This window comes from Megalops cyprinoides, chromosome 4 (genome assembly GCF_013368585.1).
Source record: "Megalops cyprinoides isolate fMegCyp1 chromosome 4, fMegCyp1.pri, whole genome shotgun sequence".
Classification (NCBI taxonomy): domain Eukaryota; kingdom Metazoa; phylum Chordata; class Actinopteri; order Elopiformes; family Megalopidae; genus Megalops; species Megalops cyprinoides.
Genome location: NC_050586.1, coordinates 25,184,913 through 25,203,151, shown reverse-complemented (window position 1 = coordinate 25,203,151; position 18,239 = coordinate 25,184,913). Strand labels below are relative to the sequence as shown.

Sequence of the window (18,239 nt, the reverse complement as noted above, 5' to 3'; positions counted from 1 at the left end):
CTTCTGTCCAGTCTGAGTTTATCTGAAATTTGACCTCAAGGTCTCCAGCCCACATCTAATTGGTTACCACTTCCTAAACAAACCAAAAATGTAAGCATGCATCACACAGACAACCTTTCACAAAACAACACGCAAATGAAGCCTATTCAGCTGAAGTGATCTGTGCTGAAACCATGAGGAGGAGGGCTGCTTGCGCAGGGAGGTGAGAGACTCAGCTGCATGTGACAGAGTGCCAGTTACTGGCTGCAGAGATAGCAGGATTCACACGTGATGCCATGCACTGGGTTACTCAGACAGCATGTACACTTGGGCTCTGCAGAAACCTCACCAGTGGCGCCCTCTGGGTGGCAGCCAGGTACTGCAGAAGGCCCTTGGTGTGGAAGATGGTGGGGTGCAGCTCAGCGTTAGGACTCTGCCACTGCCGGTTCAGGTCCTCTCCGCTCAGAGAGCAGCGGTGGCTGAGGAAGAGGAGGAGGAGGAGGAGGAGGAGCACAGCTGTCACTGTGTGCATCAGCGCTGGAATGTTCTCTCAGCCCAAATGTGTCCATCTATCACAGCATTAACATGACGCAGGAGACGCGATTTTGAAACAGCTGCAAGTTTGTCGACTGAGGGAAAGGAGATGGAGCGCATTTCATCATCAACCACATGGCGCGACCTCAGCTGCGAGCAACCGTGAAACACCTACCACACAATGTAACAACCTAAAAATGATGAACACACCTGTGTGCTTCTCTCAGTGCCACAGCACAGCAGAGCAAAGCTCCTATACTGACCTCAAAGTCAGCCTCACAAAATACAAACACAGAAAACTGAGATGTTACAGGAACCAATGAGAATATCTTCCACTAAATCACTACATCCACCTGGACTGGAAAGCCAGGAACATTTCCAGCAGGGCTACAGCTTCAAATTCACACCAGGGGGGTCAGCGCTATAGGACAATTGGGGGGGGGGGGGGGGGGGGGGTACAGTGCTAGAGTACAGTGGGGAGAGGTACAATACTATAGTACAGTGGGGGAGAGCACAGCGCTATAGGACAGTGTGGGGTACAATGCTGTAGGACATTGGGGGGATGGTGCTATAAGTGGGGGGGAGGCAGGTACAGTGCTATAGGACAATGGGGGATACAGTACTATTGGACAGTGGGTGGTACAGTTCTATGGGGGGGGGGTACACAGTACTATAGGACAGTGTGGGGTACCATGCTATAGGATACCGCAGGGGTCAGCACTATAGGACAGTGGGGGGGGGGGGGGGGGGGGGGGTTGATGCTATAGGATAGCAGGGGCATACTGTACTATCGGACAGTAGAAACAGTGCTACAGCAAGGGGGTTACAGTGCTATAGGACAGGGAGGGGCCGCTGGTGCTGTGACTCACTTGCCGTTGATGACTCCGTCTGGGTTGAGCAGGGGGACAATCTTAAAAATGTAGGCCTCCCTCAGGCTCTGGGCCACAGGGCTGCAGCTCATCAGGAACTCCAGAGTTCCCTTCATCACCCAGCTGGCGTTGGTCTCTCCAGGGTGCACCCGTGCCGTCAGGAACACGTACGGCCGGTTCCCTGGACACAGACAGCCGTACACTGTAACGGCAGAACCTACAGCCACAGCACTGATCACTGTGTCCCACCAGAAGTGTCACAGTGGTCAGGGCTCAATCCATCAGAGTCTCAGTCAGATACTCACCCAGAGCCACCAACACTAAGAACCACTGAATCAGATACAGGAAACTAAGTCAGATGCAAAATACGTACCGAGTCAGAAGAAGAATAGTCACTGAATCAGAGGCAGCATACTGACCGAATCAGACACTCTAGTTGGAGTACCTCCACTGAATCAGAAGATGTGGTCACTGAATACTCACTGAATTGGCAGATGTGGTCACAGGAGGAGGACTCTGGCATGGCAGTGATGGTTAGCAGGGGGCAGCTGTTTCCCCCCAAAGTCTCACACAGGACCTGCTGACGCAAGTAAATCTGGGGGGCGCACTGGGCCTGCAGCTTCTGCAGGTGCATCTGTAGGGAGGGGAGCATGACACAGTGTGAGTGTGTGAGAGTGTGAGAATGTATGTGTGTGTGTGTGTGTGTGTGGGTGTGTGTGTGTGTGTGTGTGTGTGTGTGCGCGTGTGTGTGGAGTATGAACTGCATATAATGTTTGGGTGCGTACAGTATGTATAGTGTGTACGTAGCGCATGTAAATTTGGTTTGTAGAGTGTACAGATGACGTGTGTGTAAACTGTATGTGTACTGCAAATGAAAAGCATGCATTGTTTCATCCTGCAGATGTTGCATAGTGGTTAAGGAGCAGGACTCGCAACCAAAAGGTTGCCACTTTGATTCCCTGTGGGGGCACTGCTGCTGTACCCTTGAGCAAGGCACTTAACCCGCAATTACCTCAATAAATATCCAGCTGTATAAATGTACAACACTGTAAAAACCTGTAATTGATGTAAGTCGCTCTGGATAAGAACTTCTGCTAAATGTCAATAATGTAATGTAATAAATCAACCATGTGGCTCCTTTTACAATGGACCACAGTAGGTGAAGGGTGGGGTAGAGGTGCTGCACCTTGAGGGTGGAATAGGTGTAGGGGTAGTGGTAGGCGAAGTAACAGACATCATCCTTGTGGTGAAAGGTCACGGTGAAGGTCAGGGTATAGTAAGATTTGCCCTTCTGTCCCCCTGCTGCAATGGAGCTCCTGGAAAAGTGGTTTCTGTTGGGGAAAGTCACAACCAGTCAGATTGTTGATGCAAGTAAGTGGAGTAAAAACACTAGAAATATCACACTTTACTGACAGGAAAAGCAGAAATATGAGATGGGGGACCTAACTTGCAGGCCTGAAAAGCCACTTTCTCCATACATTCATTCTCACAGGCAGCTACATACGAAAACATACTGCCCCCTTGTGGTCTCTGGAAGAATTACATCTGACAGATTGAGGATTCTGCCTGCTTGCACTGTGATGAAGGCAGAGCCTGTATTAGGGGCAGGGTCTGATGAGTGGGTGAAGTGTGCTCAGTAAAAATAGCTGTACACACTACAGTAGAACAGCTGGCAGTTAACTTGCTTAAACTTCCGATAGTATTATCAATTTCAACTGCACTTGGATAAATGTCTATGATGTAAAGCAATGTTAAATGTACTCACATTTGGTACATCACTCATCTGGTGGATGTCACAAGTGTAAATGTAATGCTAGCTCACACAAATAAACAATTCTAAAATTTTCCACAAACCCCTTGGCAACCTATGACCCCAGGCCGACAGCCACTGTTCCAGACTGACAGGCTGAGAGGCAGCCACACTTACTTATAGTAACAGATGTCTGTCCCCGTCCGAACCCAGCGAGGCCGTCCGCTGATGGCTTCCTGCACAGAGTACATCAGCGCCTGCATACCTGCAGGGACACGGAGTGGGGTTCACACTTGTGACAGTAGCATGTATGCAACCAGCTACAGGATTAAACCAATCAAAGACATATATATATGTGATATATCAAACCAATCTGAAAGATGCTGTAATAGAACAGACCTGTGAGAAGAGTCTGTGATGTAACAGATCAATCAGAGAAAGTCTGATGTAACAGACCAATCAGAAAGTGTCTGCGATGTAACAGACCAATCAAGAAGAGTCTGTGATGTAACAGACCAATCACCAAGAGTGTACGATATAACAGATGAATCAGTGAGAGTCTGTGATATAACAGATCATTGTCAGCTACAGGATAGTAATGAAGCATTTGATTGGGTGGACAGGTTATTGGTGCTCTGGCTGCAGGTGTGATATCAGCTGTGTGAATTCCATCAAGCTCAGGCACATTGTATAGCTGAAAACCAACCAACCAACCAAAGCAGTGCACCAGTAATGGTGTGGTTAACTTACTGAGCCAATGATGTGCACCGGTAATTATTTAATCAACCAACCAAGCAAAAAGTGTTTGCAATGTACTGGTTATTCTGTGGTTGGCTCCAGCAGGTCTACTTGATTAATTTCTGGTTATTTCCATCTGCCTAAGATGTAATAGGGTCTACTTGACAAAGCTATGGTAGGGTCTACCTGGTTAAGCTGTGGCAAGGTCTAAGTGGTTAAGATGTGGTAAGGTCTACCTGGTTAAGATGTGGTAAGGTCTACCTGTTTAAAGGTCTACCTGGTTAAGCTGTGGTAAGGTGGAGAGGGTCAGTTCTCCTCCTCCTGTGTATCATAGCAGGATGTCTTTGCTCAGAATTGTGACTGACATAAGCAGCTCTTAAGTGTAATTCCAGCACTGGAGCAGAGCTAGGTCAATGGCTTTGGTGTTGGGCAGCTCCTACCATAGTTGAACTGGCTGTTGGACTTTTCACAGTTGATGATGTTGAAGCGATAGGGGGTGCCAGTGCGCATGCCGCTCACTTCGAAATAGAACCACTGGTGGTAATGGTTACTGTTGATGTCAGAGTTCAGGATGAGGTCATACTCGAATCTGGAACACAAACAAATCCCTGTCTGTGTCTGACCGATTTCACAACGGTTCAGTTCCTCTTAACTGTGATCAGTGCTGAGCTGCAGTACCGGAGCAATCATGTGACATTCACTATGTGTGACCTCTGTGTGACCTTCAGACAACACACACACACACACACACACACACACACACACACACACACACACACACACACACATGGAGGGCACATGTATACACACCACATAGATTGCATACGCATAACGCAGAGAGCAACTATTTGAATAGTCTATTTGAAAACTTCAGTTGAAATCACAACAAAAGCCTACACACCAGACACAAACACACACACACACACACGGGCGCGCACACACTCTGATTCCAGCTATATGATCACTGAAACACAGGCATCAGCATTACTGTTTATTCATCTTAATGAGTGAATCAGGGATTATTCCACAGTCAGTCAACTCATGGTTCACACATAAAAACAGCTTACTTTCTCACTTGCACAGCTTTCCTCAGGTTTCCAGACTCAAACTGAGAGTTGAATTTCAGAGCCTCCCCGTCGCTGATCATTGGACAGCTGAAACAGAGACAGCAGTGAGGCCACGCCCGCCTCACTCATTCCCAGCTGCACTCAGGGGTTAGAGGACACAGACAGGGAGACAAACAGACGGACTCACCTCTGCAGATCTAGATCATACACCACTCTCTCAAGAATGTCGCTGGGGTATATTAGCCTCTCAATGTCCTGGAAGATTTTTGTCCTACAAGTATAGGAAAATTGATAATGAAGAAAATGCTGTCTTGGAATTTAATACAAAAGCACAGATATGGTTTTGACACTATGTAGCAGTACATCATGCAATGAAAAATAGATACCCACCTACACACATGCACACGCACACGCACACACACACGTGTGTGTGTGTCTACATACATATGTAACACATATATAAGAACACAACAACAACAAAGAGGAATCAAACAAATACCCAGCTGACCACTAAACTGCACTGCAGAACACAGGATGTCCAGAGGGTCTCCTCAACGCTGTGCCCTTAACATCCCTGTGCTGTTAAGTACCCTATGCTCTATGTATCATACACTACCCTCCCTGAGACACCCCACTTTCTGTATCATGAATTCTGCTCTCCCTAAAGTACCCTACTCTCTCCATTTTGTGTACCCTGCTCTGTCCCTGGTGGACCGTACACTACCCTTGGTGCATCCTACGGTATCTCTGGTGCACCCTACTTGCTCCTTGATATATGCTGCGCTCTCCATGGTATGTTCTACTCATTGATATACCTTATTTTCTCCATGATGTGTCCTTACCTCTGCACCCCATACACCCTCTCCAGGATGTGTTCCCGGAAGGGGGGCGGGACGTGGCCAAAGTAGTCGGGGTAAGCCACCTCAGTGTAGTTGGGGACAGAGCGCGTGCTCTTTGCCATGTCGATGTAAAGCTCCGGGTCGTGGAGCGGGAGCAAGGCGGCAGTGTCAGGCACTTCCAGAACCGCCTGCTCTCCCGAGGAGTGGGAGCTGCTGTCGTCCTCGCGCTCAGAGGAGTGCTCTCTGATTGGCTGGGGAGAAACACCTCCGTCCAGGGCAATGCGCTCCATCTCACACGCCAGCTCTTCCTGCAGGCCCTCTGCGGGGCGGGGTCGGAGGTTGCTGTCACAGTCTTTGGAGATCTGAATGTTGTCCAGGTCCAGAGGGGGGCTGCAGGATGCGTCGTTGGCCAGGCAGGCCTCCCCGTGGGGGGAGCCCGAACGAGCCGGGGCCTGTACCTGTGCGGTGGGGACAATGATCGGGCCAAGAGACTTCGGGGCTTGTGGTGCCGAGTTTGAACATGTCTTCTCACAATCAAAGTAGTCCTGCAAAGAGAAGCAGCAGCTTATGACTTACAGCCACATGTGTCAGCACAGCACAGAGACACAGGGCTGTGTCAGCACATCACAGCACAGCACAGAGACACAGGTATGTATGAGCATAGCATGCTTACAGTAGTGAGAGGGGGAAGAATTTGTAACCTGCAAGCCACTTAATTAAGCCACAGGTTTCTCTAAGAGTGTAAGAATCTTCTGCAACTGTGTTTATGATAGGCGGGCTCAAATTTTTTTAATCTGGAATGCTCAATACTATTTCCCCATTTTCTCCCAGTTTGCGGAATACCCAGTTGTGTCATAGAAGCCACCCCATAGCTGCAAACCACACCGACAATCTGGAATCTTTATTATTTATAAGTTTTCAGGTAGCATAGGGGTCATACATTTTATCCTGAATGAGTGGGCAGTATTGCCAATCCTCCCCCCTGACAGAGACACCACTGCAAACCCTGGAAAATGTTTACCTTAAAGTCTTCAGAGAGTTCCGGGAAAAAACGTTCATACATCTTCAACTCCTCAAAAGGCCTACTCAGGTTCTTTTTGGGGCGGAGTTTATTGATGTCCGTTTCAATGTCATCATTCTGGGTTAAGACGCAAACATACAGTACACTGATCAAACACATTTCCTGTGTATGTCCCTGCATGTGTCTATAAATGCATGCTTGCCTGTGTCTGCTTGGTGTGTGTGTGTGTGTGTGTGTACATGTGTGTGGTGTTTATGGACAGAATGGAGCTATTTCCAGAATCCTGCTGTGGAAGGAATGTGAGTTAAAGGCATGTTGCCCTGGTAACTGGTGCCCTGGAGCCCTGGTACCCTGACCTGTGTCAGCAAGCCTGTGACCGCATGGAGGTTCAGTGGGGATGATCTGCGTGGATGATCGTTTATCCCAGACTAGAAACAAATGGATTAATCCTTTCACTGACCACTCTGTGACCATTTCCTTGGTGTAACCAGTACCCTATCAGGAATTACATTTGACAGCTTCATGGAATCACTACTGGCAAACTCCCAGCTGAAGCTATGTTCACAGACACATTGACTCCCTGTGCTGTGAGTGTAGTCTCTACTGGAGATGGAGTCTGTAGTGTTGGTCAAGCTTGTGATGTGGGTGGAGCCACCGCACCTGAGCGTTGAGTTCTTTGTCTTCCTCCTCGTTCTCAGTGTCATTCTCTGCGTCAGGCTCAGTGTCGTCATTATCGTCACTCTCATCCACAACATCATCCACTAGAGGAAGCACAGGGACATATCAGCTCCATCCCCGAGTTAGCCTTATGAATCTGTCCACACATCACACCACATAGAAAAGACCCTTTGCTAAGGCCTTCCTCTGAATAGTGCTTGTCCAATCCTATTTTAGCAATGGTTACTACCTGCCATTTTTCAAGCAATTCAAGAACAGGCGCAATACTCCTCATTGCCTAACAGGTAGGTAAACTAAACTAAACGTTACGTTTAATGGTGCTCCTGAGGTGTCTGTAACAATGACTCCAGGTAGCCAGAAAGGCTGGAGGGAGCATTTTTGGTTCCACTTCCAATACCCAATCCGAAATCTGAAAAGTTAATAAGGCTTAAATGTTGAACTGATAGCCACCTAATGTTAGTTGACATTAGTTAATTGGTTGCCTTCCCTTTCTGCCGCCAGTGACTTTTACCCGCCAAGATAATGAAATGTTACATTCATTCCAAGGTAAGTAACCTGTCTTTGTATTTATCTACAATGAGGTATAACAAGTTGGCAATATCAGTGGGCAGTTGCAAACTGACGTTAAGTAGCTAGATAGATAGCCAGCTAGCTACAGATTGTATTGATACCACTACTTAACTATGCAACCATTATCTTTGCTATAAATATCCTAACTTTACGCACCACCTAAAACTGGATCATACCACACAACAGCACAGAGCACACTGTACCACACCACAGCAGACAGGTATGTCTGTGACACAGAGGAGGTCAGGGCCAGTGTGATAGAGAGGGAGCACTCACCCTCAGGCGGCTGGCTGTAGAGCTGGGCGACGGGCCCCCCCACCGGGACGTGGGGCAGCTGGTGGTGGAAGACGCTCTTGATGGTGGGGAGAGGCAGGCGGTTTTTGGGGAAACACTTCCGCATTATGAGGCTGGAGGTATTAACAAGAGGATCCAGAGTCCTCACCGGAAGGCACTCCTGCACCAGCAAAACAACACCAGCAGTCACCACAATGGAGAGACGCTGAGATACAGTGACACAGAGGGAGGCACTGGGACAGGGCGTGAGGAGAGAGGAGGCCACCCACAGTGGAGGTGCTGTACAGAATCCTCATGCCGTCTGCGTGAATGAAGGCCTTCCTTCCCAGCTTGATGTTGGTGATGTTTTTGATGCATCCCAGAATGCCCTTGCGTATGAGCATGTGCCGGTGGCGTGTGTCGTTGCGATGCCAGTCCTGGTAGATGGCCAGCAGCATAGGCACATAGGCACGGTCCACCGCCCGGCGAGCATTGGTCTCTGAGGTGCACAATGGGAGATTACTGAGGCAAAGATTAACCAATGACACAGGACTTTAAATTTACTGAAGGACAGTGACTAAAACACAACATGAAAAGCAAAATGCAAGACAACCTCGTTTCAACAAATACAGAGCTTTATGGATACTACAACTGAAAGATTAGTGTTATTGATTTGCTTTCGTAAAGACGCATTTAGGACAGTCTGTGTACAGTAATATTACTCATGTACTGTACTAATGACAATTTATGCAGAGTAATATTTCTCACAGTATGTGTACAGTAATGTTAACTAGTCTAGGTACTGTAATGTTACTCAGTCTGTGTACTTTAATGTTACTTGGTCAGTGTACTGTCATGGTAATCAGTCTGTATACTGTAATTACTCACTTGATTTCAGCAGAGCTGCCAATGTGTCCAGAGCCACTCTGAAAAACAGACTGGTGTTACATACTTAACTAATGAAGTAAACTACTGAACCAGCACTCAACTAATGTGACAAACACGCACGCACACACATTAAATCTCAGTACGTACTTCAGTATACTGGTATTCTTCTTACTGTAGGGACCGATGATTTTGAACATCAAATCTACAACACCACTCTTTCCCAGAGAGACAGCGTTCACAGCTACACAAAGAAAAACAAGGTCAGGCAAGACAAGATACAATACATACAATACACACAATACACAATGTTAAAGCCGACACTCCCATTTGAGTGTGCTACACCCGGTTAAGGGCTATAATTCTATTTGATTGCTATACACATGGTTAAGGGCTGTAATCACAGGCATACTAATGGTTAAAGACATAGCTGAGTATTGTGCTCACAGTTGCTGGAGTAAACCCGCAGGACTTGTAGGCAAGGCAACAGGAGTTTATGGTTCTGCAGGTTCTGTTTCAGGAGGTTTACTGTGATGTTCAGGGCTCCATGGATACGAGCTTTGATGCCAAACTTCCTGTCTGTGCAGAGAGGGACAGACAGGTCACAATCTCCCTCTTAATCAGAGAAACAGACTGTCTCTCTGTCCCACCCTGTCACTGCTGCACAGAGAGACACTCCACGTAATACACCTACACCACTGCAGGTGCAATCTCAGATGCTGCAATGGCACAATGTCTCCACTATGAGGCAGTGCTGAGCTCCAGCTGGATCTCCTGAAGCTGATGCAGTGTGAATGTGGTCCGTCTCACTTACCCAATGGAACTGGGCCGCAGAAGAATCTGCACACTGAAGACAGCAGACTTACTGGGAAGCCTTGTGTGTGAGTCTGTTTTCTGGGCATTATCAGGGGCAAGAGAGAGGAGGATGATGTTTTGTGAAGTCTATGTATGAAATAGCGGGAATGACCAATACTGAGGTGTGAGTTATACATGCGTACACAGGGGTGGAGTTTGAATGCAGGATGGGGGGATGGGTCAAGGTGGCACTCACCTTTTGGTCCCACTTTGGCCAGAATGGAGTGGAGCTGCAACATAAGCTCCTCACTGGGGGGCGAGTCCTTACTAGCACTTAGCAACAGCTGGAGCAGAATTGCCGTTCCTCCCTTAGACACCAGCACCCCCACCCTGCGACCCCCGCCTGCAGAGGAAAGAGAGAGATACCTTACATCTTCACATTGAGCAGAACCCTCCAGCAAATCAGCACATTCACAGCCTGTACCATCCACTCAGACTGCTCTGAGAGAACCTTTGCACCAGACACTATGCTCACCAGCCTGTTCAAAACCCACAAATTAACATTATCATTAACAGCTTGTAACAAACAACCGCAATGGCTACAGCTACAGTACAAACAGAACAAGGAGACAGACTAAGTCAATCAACAGGAAGCCCAACAGAGGATGCTCAGTAATTCTACACATCTTCTCAGTTGGTCATTACTGATGCTTGAATTCAGCTTCGATCACAAAGATTTTGAGATGTGAGAGCAGTAAGACACAGAAATAAAGTGTGGTGAAGGGCATTCATGACTGTGTGGTACTCACCCACTGAAACCAACTCATTCAGAATGTAGAGTATATTCAGCACCGTCTGTAGATCCCGTGAGCTCTGTTAAAGACAAATTGCACACAAACACACACAGTTACAGAGTACTAGTTCATAAAAGTTTCTGAAATGATACTCCCATGAATGGACCTCAGCACAGTTAAGGCTTCCCTCCTCATAAATGAGAGAGCAGAGAAGAGAAGAGTGTGTAAGAGGTGTGTAGTAGTGACTCCATGTGTAAGAGCAGAGTAGAAGAAAAGTAGGGTGTAAGAGGTGTGTAGAAGAGGGTTAGTATGTAAAACGTGTATATAAAAATCTTTGGTTGTGAGCTCACCTCTAAAGACGTCAGGATGACTTCCATCCCAGTCGAACCCTTGGCCATGATCTCCTTCCTGATTTTCTCTGAAAGACAGAAGTAGGTTGGAGGGTGAAATATTTTTATACAGTGACCATGTCACTCTCCTGGACATGTATCAACCAGGCTGCCCAAACTGGCCTCAACATCATGGCACACTGATCTGATTGGTTGTCTCTGTCTCCACCCACTTACTGACATCTATTAGCAGTCAACAGCAAATTTAAAAACGTTGACATGTTCCATGAACTAGTACCCCTCACAAGTCCAATGGCCAGACCTCTCTGTAGCCCTTCTCACTCACAGCTACATGCCAATACCGGTTTGTCTGTCACAGACCTGTTACAGCAAATTTCAGCATGTTACTATTACGTTAATGACCGTATCAGACAAAAACATACTTTGCACTTGCACTTGCCTTCGCTTTTATGCCAACTAATACAAGACAAGTGGAGAGTGGCCTTTATCATGCTGCAGACATAAATACACATCCTATGAATAATCTGTGATAGAACAAGACATTCATTTCTGCTTCCAGCTTCATAACGTCACTAGAGTTAAAAGCAGTGAAACAGAGTGAAGGCCTACACTAATGAAGGAATGGCTCAAGGGAAAGCTCTGCTTGTCATATTATTAATACTGGTAGCATGTTTGAAATCTTTTCTTTAAACAATTTTTAGAAAAGCAGATGTAGATAATTAGATTCACAGTGTTTGGTTGAACACCACGCACCAATCCTTTTGAATCTAATGAAATATTGAAAAAAATACAAATGAAAACATGTACGTCTTTTCGGAAACAATGTGAACTATTTAACTGCCCACATCTTAATACTGCATATGCTGCTTATAGCATGACATATGAGAGCGTTTGCAAAGGGTGGCATTCAGAGAAGAGCCACAACACTAACCCCAGAACAGGCAGATGGTGTTTGTAAAGTATGATATTCAGGGAGGAGTGTGTACACACTGGCCCCACAACAGTCAGATGAGATGGTGTTTGTGAGCGACTGTTCTGAGCCGCAGAGCACAGCTGGAGTTTACAGGGTTTATGAGCTGTGACATTCTCTCCTCCTCTGTCTCCACTACAACTCATGTCAGAGATGTAGTGGAGACACAGAGGACAAAAACTAAGATGACTAATTCACAACGAAAAAAAGACAGGTCTTTGGTGTTCCTTGGGAAACTATTTTAGGGTACAAGTGGTCATTCTCAATGCCCAATAAAGAAAAACAGACAAAATAATATTTTTTCCATCTCTGAATTTGCACAATGGACGTGCATTACAAAAATTAGTGTCGACGTAGTAGCAATGCTTGGCCAATGGAGGCAGTGTGCAACACTGTAACACAGGTGTATAAAGTATGCTAATGCTGATTCAGGTTTGCTTCGGTTACAGGCAGTACAATGGCTGCAATACAGTATGCTAACACATTTCAATGAGAACTACATGAGCATCTTACAGAAACTAGATCCACTAGCTCTAACAGATGTGTTACAGTGTCATTGAAAAGCTGACTGTTACCATTTCTGGGTCTTACCAAAAATGAACTGCAAGAAAATCAGAACTTTCCTGCAGCACTTAACAGTATAACTATCTTCCTGCAGTGTTAAAGTAACTATCCACCTACAGCACTAAAGCAGCTATCCACCTGGAGCACTAAAGTAACTATTCACCTGTATAAATGCATAAAATGGCAAGCTACGCTCTGGGTAAGGCCGTCTGCTCAGGCTGTATATAAATAGTGTCCTGTCTGCACTGCAGTACAAAGCACATGCAAAAGTTATGACTGTCAGGAATTTTGCCCAGTGCTCAGATGTGACACACAGGAGCAACAGAACCAATCAACAGGCATTCTACTGTCCAACAGGCTAACTGTAGCCTATCATGTCTGCATTTGCCAAACCTAGTCCCTTAAGAAGCTAACCTGGAGACAAGTGGGAAACCAGTTTCAGACGCACCATCAAAGTCCAGCTGTGTTGGTGACGTTCTTGATTAAATTGTTTGTATACCAGGTATGGTGACTGCCCCCAGTCTCAAAATCAGATTTTAAATATAATCAGATATAATTATTAATACTACACAATAAAAATCCACAGGATTCAGAGCACAGAGTAGCAGAAACCATGGTCCAGGCAACTAACATACAGTAGTTTCCATTTTCACATTTTTATAATTATTTAGTTTCTGCAAAAATTTACAGAAGCAGTTTGGGTTAAATAATAGTGACCCACTTGGGAGTCACACGTGACATTTTGAGGCCAAAGCTTCTCAGTCACTACTTTTAGATGGATGAAAGGATCAGACACCTGCACTCAGCTACATGCTCCCTATCATTTAAAATATATTGACAAGATGAATAAAAACCTGTAATATATGCGACATTTTGATTTAAAAAAAAAAAACCCATTCAAAGATATATTCAAAAACAAGGAGAGCACAAACAGGCAACATTTTGGCATCCAGTAAGAACAGGTAACATAATCAGCTATACCTCAGGGCTCACACATATAATGACCAAGCCATTTTTACTTCACTTGTTTTGAGTTTAATTTTAATTCATAAATAATAACAACATTACATCATTTTTACATCATAAGTTTTTACTTGACATAACAATGAGCTGACAATAAGTTGTTTGCATACAATTACTTTTATTTAACCAACCAAATCAGACATTATTTGAGCAGAACGAAGACAGAATGTATAAATTTGGATGAAGGAGTTCGGAAAATTGAGTAAGATTGTACTCAACCTCCAAAATTCAAAAATTTTAGGGACCCTAAATAACCTGAAACTTGTACACATCTCTCTAATACACAGCAATGCACCCTCAAGTAAAACCAGCCTGTGGTGTCCCCAGCCACATCAGAGCACAGAAGCAAGAGGATTTCTGCGAACAACACGATCATTTTGGAAACTTTTATCACACTTTAGTAAAAGCAAACATGATCATTTAAGAACTTTCATCATACTTCAGTGAAAGCAAACACGACCATTTGAAAACCTTCAACATAGTCTAGTATAAGCATATTTCAATGAAAGGACAAAATGGCAAAAACACTGCTGTACAGTCTGGAAGTCAGATATTACACTAAAAGGAGCATTTAGCAGGATGCAGGAGTGCAAGTGTCACGCACTAACCCACAGAACAGCACTAGAGAAAGGACAAGCCGGGTTGGTGCCTCAACCCCTGCTACTTACTCTCTGGGTCTCGCTGGCCATCTCCAATGCTGTGCCTCCACTGGCTGCACGACTCCATCTGACAGGAGCTAACTCCCCCCTGCCCACAGGCCCAACACACTCCACCCACCTCTCATTGTGACACTATACAGCCACACCCACATCTCACTGTTACGCTGCAGAGCCATAGTGAGGTCTGTGACACTACACAGCCACGCCCACAATTCACTATGACTCTACACCGCCCCCCCCCTTGTACAATTCCATAAACAGTGATTGACAGGCTGTGTGTAGAAAAGGTTATGACAAGAACCCAGCTCAGAAAGCACCTCCGGTAGCCTGAGGGGATCCCCCCCCCCCCCCCCCCGGTCAAGTGAGACCCATACCCACGCTTGGCCCACAGCCTGATCAGGACGCAGCCCTGCACCATTAGATTTGCTGCTTAATGACAAGCAGCTCAATCTGAGCAGTTAGAGTGCCTGTGGAGTGTGATGGATAAACTCTGGCTGCTGCTGAGGAAGTGGAAGACAGAGAGAAAAGGAGAGAGAGGCAGAGAGAGAGAGACTGAGAGCGAGAGGGGAGAGGGGAGAGAGAGGGAGAGGGCAAGAAGGAGAGGTATTTCATTTCATGGATTATTTTTTGGGTGGAGGCAGCAGCAGGAAGCTGAGCTGGGTGAGGGAGGGGTGCAGAGGAGTCAGGAGGGCAGGTGTCCTGCTGAGAGGATCACGCTCACATTACACACCGCATAGCAGCACTCCCATTCCACTGCCACATCAAACCTGCACTCACCTTTTACAGCACACCTGTGCACTCCCACAGACCTTTTCCAAATGAAAATTTGAGAGCTGCAGACATGACGTAAACTATCCTCGAACACTTCTGTTTGTGATCAGAAATAATAGTAGAAACGCTGAAGATTCAAGGAGTTCACTTGAAGTTACTTGCTAACTATAAAAGCCAGCAGCATTTTGTTTCACTAGGACATTGCTGTTCAGTGGTGGGCTGTTCCTTACCGCCTGGAACAGACTTACTGTCTGAAATCAAAGTGCTTGATTTTCCCCAAGAAGAAGCGCTGCAGGATGTGTGACATTTCCTGCATTCCTACAAATGAATGTGTTTAGTGACCTCCATCTGCGACTCCAGATGAGAGGCATGAGAGCCATGGTAACAGAGCCTAGATTTCCACCTGTCTGTTAGCATGCAAGCACACACAGGGTTCAGAGGCATTCAGCTCCTCTTTCATGCACTGTTCTACAGCAACTGGGTTGCAACCCTGCAGCAGTGTCTCTACTGGGTCACAACGGAAGAAATCTCCCTGTTAATGTTTGCTTTTCTTAATTAATGTACATGCACACAGTAGCAGTAAAAAAATTTAATCAAGCGACTGAACAGCAGTGAAATCTTACAACTTGGCTAGCTGCTTAATATAGCCAGCTAGCTAATTATTACATCCCTATGGATAAATACACAGCTAGCTAGCTGTGCACTGTAAGTACCTAGCAAATTATTTTAACATTATAGCTAATATATCGCTGAAGATGACTTTCATAAAGAAAGGTTTAACCAGCTTGGATTCACATACAGCAAATGTACCTTGGCCTCACAGACACTGCTCATTGAATCACCAAATTCAGTTTCCAACAAGACAGCTGTGCAGTGAAGGTGTATTTCCCACTTTGATCTGAAAACAAAGTGGAACCAGTCTATGCCTGATCTGACTTGCTAATTCTCTGATCTGCCTGCACTGCTCTGCAATAAACCAGTACTGAGGCCAGCTTCAGCTCTGCAGCTCTACATGTACAACAAAACATACAATCACTGGTAAAATGTGTAGTTACACCGAGCTAATGTAACCTCTGTCACTAATATTAGCTACATACCAGTAAATTAATTTGCTGGATGCTACTTCTCTACTTGGCCATCTTGTCTCAGCTATCTAGCTTTGCTAACTAACCAGCCAGCTAGCTATAACATGAGTAGCTGCGTTTTCTCTCAGTTTGTACCTTGTTTACATTTCTAGCAGCAGCGTAATGCAGGCAGATCAGGCAGAAATGGCAGTGTTAATGGCTCTCATATAAAATCTAACCTTTAGGTCTCCAGTTTGGATCAGATATGTCCTGGTTCACATTTCACCCTAATGGGAGCTGGAAGAAGAGTGTTGTGGTAAATGTTTAGCCGCTTAAAAAGAATTAATAACATTAATCATTTGGTGTAGAGTTTGTATTTGTAAGCAAATGTATTCATTTATTTATTTCTTGGAGGTGTGTATGTCTGGGGAGGTTGAAAATTACACTTCAGAGAACGTTACCTAATTTCTAGCTAAATTTTGTGTGACGACTTTGTTCAAGGATTGGTAATAATGAATCAGGGTAAAGCGTAATTTTTTTGAATGGATCTCATTTGTTCTGTTTTAGATTATGGCTTATGAAGTATGAACTTGTCATTCTGTCATTTTCTTGCACATATTAGCAAGCCAGATTTAAAATGGCACACTGGAACTGGGAACGCAGTCAGTCTCATATGCAGTGTTATTGTTTTGGTTGTTAAAAAGGTTTATTCACAGACAACAGCACTTCCCAAGTCACCAACACATACACAGTACAGCACACGCATAATCACATACACACACACAAACACAGCATACAGCACACACATACTCAACTACACACACATACAGAGTACAGGACACCAATACTCACCTATAGACACACACAGTACAGTATACACTAACCTGTAAAAACTAAGTAGAGCATTTATACTATAATATATATTAAACTACACTATATACTACACTAAACTACTGACATAGGGAATATATGAGCAGGACATCTCATTTTCCACAAAACTAACATGAACATCATAAACAATAAGTGGCTTTTGACTCCCAGCTTACGGGAGGCCCGTCTCTGCCCGGTCATCTGCCTCATTCACTGTCTCAAAGGAGAGTGGGTGTGTCTATAGGCTCTGTAGTGACCACGCCCACAGAGCTGGGTTAGACACTCCCAAACTGCTGTGGGCAAAGAGTGGGTGTGCTGAGTTGGGTGATGGGTGGGCCGTGGGGGGAGGGTTGAAGTGTTCATGTGAGCCTGGCAGAGTAGAGCTGAGTTAATAATAGACTGAGCAAAAGAGGGTTTCATCAGCTGATGGACTCAGTGCTGGGGGCGGGGCAGGGATTCTGGGCCTGAGGGTTCATATGTCACTCCCCTTGAAGCAGTAAGATGAACTCCACGGGGGGGCAGGGGTTGGATTACACCTCCCTGCACAGACACCGAAATATTTCCACCAGCAAAAACAGGCCATCCCAGGACAACTGCCCCAAATATGCCAACCCCCGACCTACTCTGAGCCAGATTCTCACAGACAGAGTATTAATGCTTCTCTTTCTCCTCTTCACACAGAGCATTAATCACACAAATTGCACCTTTGGGTATTAAATATGAATATAAGTGTCTTTTGTTTAGTGAAGATATTGGGGATATGTGTTGAGCTGGGCTACAGGGGAGAAGTGGGCGAGGCATATGCTCTGAATACCTTGAGTTTGGATGAGGTGCAAGATCTTGGCCGTGACGTGCCGGGCTGTCTCCACGTCTGCGAGCACAGCCTCCCCACTCATCCTCTCCAGCTGACCCAGCAGCATCAGGACCCTCGAGTTACTGGGAATTCTGGGAGAAAGAAGGAAAATCATTCAACGTCTATGTTTATACACACCCTTCCCATCAGAGCACATGTATAAACACAAAACTGAACATGAAAGTATGCTCATGTTCCAGGCACTCCTCAATGTCTGTCCGTGTTTATAAACACACTTTACTGCCCGTCACATGACACAGGGTTCTCTCTAGCTCCAGCACTGGCGGAATTCTGTCACTGGAGCAGACGCAGCTAAATAGAGA

At 45.7% G+C, this 18,239-nt stretch overlaps 1 protein-coding gene across 4 annotated transcripts in view; it reads right to left on the bottom strand.

Annotated features, from left to right (window-relative positions):
• Positions 1 to 18,239, bottom strand: part of agtpbp1 (ATP/GTP binding protein 1) — a 28,949-nt gene that overhangs the window by 6,921 nt on the left and 3,789 nt on the right. For all 4 annotated transcript variants that reach the window (XR_005004929.1, XM_036527512.1, XM_036527510.1 and 1 more), the window contains exons 3-22: positions 17,878 to 18,008; positions 11,143 to 11,210; positions 10,808 to 10,871; positions 10,255 to 10,401; positions 9,651 to 9,782; positions 9,354 to 9,447; positions 9,207 to 9,244; positions 8,609 to 8,817; positions 8,322 to 8,499; positions 7,458 to 7,558; positions 6,798 to 6,914; positions 5,780 to 6,321; positions 5,125 to 5,208; positions 4,938 to 5,024; positions 4,311 to 4,459; positions 3,310 to 3,397; positions 2,569 to 2,713; positions 1,866 to 2,016; positions 1,383 to 1,563; positions 329 to 458 (exon numbers count right to left, since the gene is read on the bottom strand). Coding sequence is in view for 3 of the 4 variants with exons in the window: in XM_036527512.1 (XP_036383405.1) it covers positions 329 to 458; positions 1,383 to 1,563; positions 1,866 to 2,016; positions 2,569 to 2,713; positions 3,310 to 3,397; positions 4,311 to 4,459; positions 4,938 to 5,024; positions 5,125 to 5,208; positions 5,780 to 6,321; positions 6,798 to 6,914; positions 7,458 to 7,558; positions 8,322 to 8,499; positions 8,609 to 8,817; positions 9,207 to 9,244; positions 9,354 to 9,447; positions 9,651 to 9,782; positions 10,255 to 10,401; positions 10,808 to 10,871; positions 11,143 to 11,210; positions 17,878 to 18,008 (2,836 nt within the window). In the remaining variant the exon portion in view is untranslated. The remainder of the gene's footprint in view (positions 1 to 328; positions 459 to 1,382; positions 1,564 to 1,865; positions 2,017 to 2,568; positions 2,714 to 3,309; positions 3,398 to 4,310; positions 4,460 to 4,937; positions 5,025 to 5,124; positions 5,209 to 5,779; positions 6,322 to 6,797; positions 6,915 to 7,457; positions 7,559 to 8,321; positions 8,500 to 8,608; positions 8,818 to 9,206; positions 9,245 to 9,353; positions 9,448 to 9,650; positions 9,783 to 10,254; positions 10,402 to 10,807; positions 10,872 to 11,142; positions 11,211 to 17,877; positions 18,009 to 18,239) is intronic.